The 1,658-nt window shown below is 34.3% G+C and overlaps 1 protein-coding gene across 1 annotated transcript; it reads left to right on the forward strand.

Moving 5' to 3' along the window:
- Positions 1 to 224: 224 nt before the first annotated feature.
- Positions 225 to 1,025, forward strand: TGME49_303050 (zinc finger, c2h2 type family protein; the record flags this gene model as incomplete). The annotated part of the gene is made up of 1 exon (XM_002372075.1): positions 225 to 1,025. The coding sequence occupies one exon, from the start codon at positions 225 to 227 to the stop codon at positions 1,023 to 1,025; it is 801 nt and encodes a 266-aa protein (XP_002372116.1).
- Positions 1,026 to 1,658: the final 633 nt, after the last annotated feature.

Here is a 1,658-nt window from a genome sequence, read left to right on the forward strand (position 1 = left end):
AAAACAACATAACACTACAATACCATCGGCATTTAAATTTTTCACAGTGATTTTTCATTGATAATTTCATATCATTTAAGGTAGCGCAAACGGAACAAACAGAACCGTTGGATTTATCAATATCAAAAGTGAAAGAGGAAGGAAATAAATCGCAAGGCTTATCAGTGAAAAGAGTGAGTGATGAACGAATTAAACCGCGACGACTTGTTCCAATCGAAACACTGATGGAAGTAATTGAACCAGAAAAAGAAAGCACAGGAAAGAAACGGCGTTGTGATATATGTCAAAAGGAAATAACACATATGAAAAAACATGTGATGACTCATACCGGTGAAAAGCCGTATAGTTGTCCAGTATGCAAGAGAAATTTCACTCAATCCTGCCATATAAAAAATCATATGATGACTCATACTGGTGAAAAGCCGTATAGTTGTTCGATATGCAAAAAGAATTTTATTCAGTCCAGCAGTATGAAAGCACATATGGTGGTTCATACCGGTGAGAAGCCGTACAGTTGTTCCATATGCAAAAAGAATTTCGCTGATCTCTGTAATATGAAAAGGCATAAGAAGACTCATACCGGTGAAAAGCCGTATAGTTGTTCAGTATGCAAGAGAAATTTCACTCAATCCTGCCATATAAAAAATCATATGATGACTCATACTGGTGAAAAACCTCATAGTTGTCCACTATGCAAGAGAAATTTCACTCAGTTCGGGGATATGAAAAAACATGTGATGATTCATACTGGTGAAAAGCCGTACAGTTGTTCGATATGCAAAAAGAATTTTATTCAGTCCAGCAGTATGAAATCACATATGATGATTCATACCAGTGAAAAGCCGCACAGTTGTTCGATATGCAAAAGGAATTTCGGTGATCTCCGTAATATGAAAAGACATATGACGAATCATGCTGGTGAAAAGCCGTACAGTTGTTCGATATGCAAAAAGAATTTCACTCGGTCTGACAGTATGAAATCACATATGATGATTCATACGGGTGAAAGCCGTATAGTTGTTTGATATGCAGAAAAGGTTTCATACATAAACACCATTTGCAGTCTCACATGGCAACTCATGAAATGAATAGACCTGTCTACCACTATACTGTATGCAGTAAAGATTTTCAGGCTAAATCCGGCTTGAAATCGCACATGAAGAATCATTAAATTTCGCGTACTTTAAACAAAAGAAATGCTCTCTGCTATTTCTATTTTATTATTTACATTCTCTGTTGTTAGCTATTTCTTTTGTTTGATCTTATATGCACATTTATGTCGTTTTTCGTCCCTGTTTTTTGTTCTTGCAGCGTTTTTCTTTACAAGTAACAAGTAATCTACACAAGTAATCTTGCATGCTGTGTACGAAGAACTTGCGAATAAATATCGCTATTTTTAAATTACTTATGAAATGGAATTGCTCATATGTATTCCTCTCTCGATTATTGCATAAATAAAATGAAAATCAATTTTTGGGAAAGAAAAGAATCTTCTTAAACACAACATATCATTTCATAAAGTTGTTTGGTTATGCGGTTTACAACAGAGCGTCAAACTTATATCAGCGAGTGACTAAATATTTAATCGGCTATTAATAAAGTATTACAGTTAAAAATCAACAAGAAATTTTCAGAAAACATATACAATATCTGTCTAA

The sequence above is a fragment of the Toxoplasma gondii genome, assembly GCF_000006565.2.
Source record: "Toxoplasma gondii ME49 unplaced genomic scaffold asmbl.151, whole genome shotgun sequence".
NCBI lineage: Eukaryota > Apicomplexa > Conoidasida > Eucoccidiorida > Sarcocystidae > Toxoplasma > Toxoplasma gondii.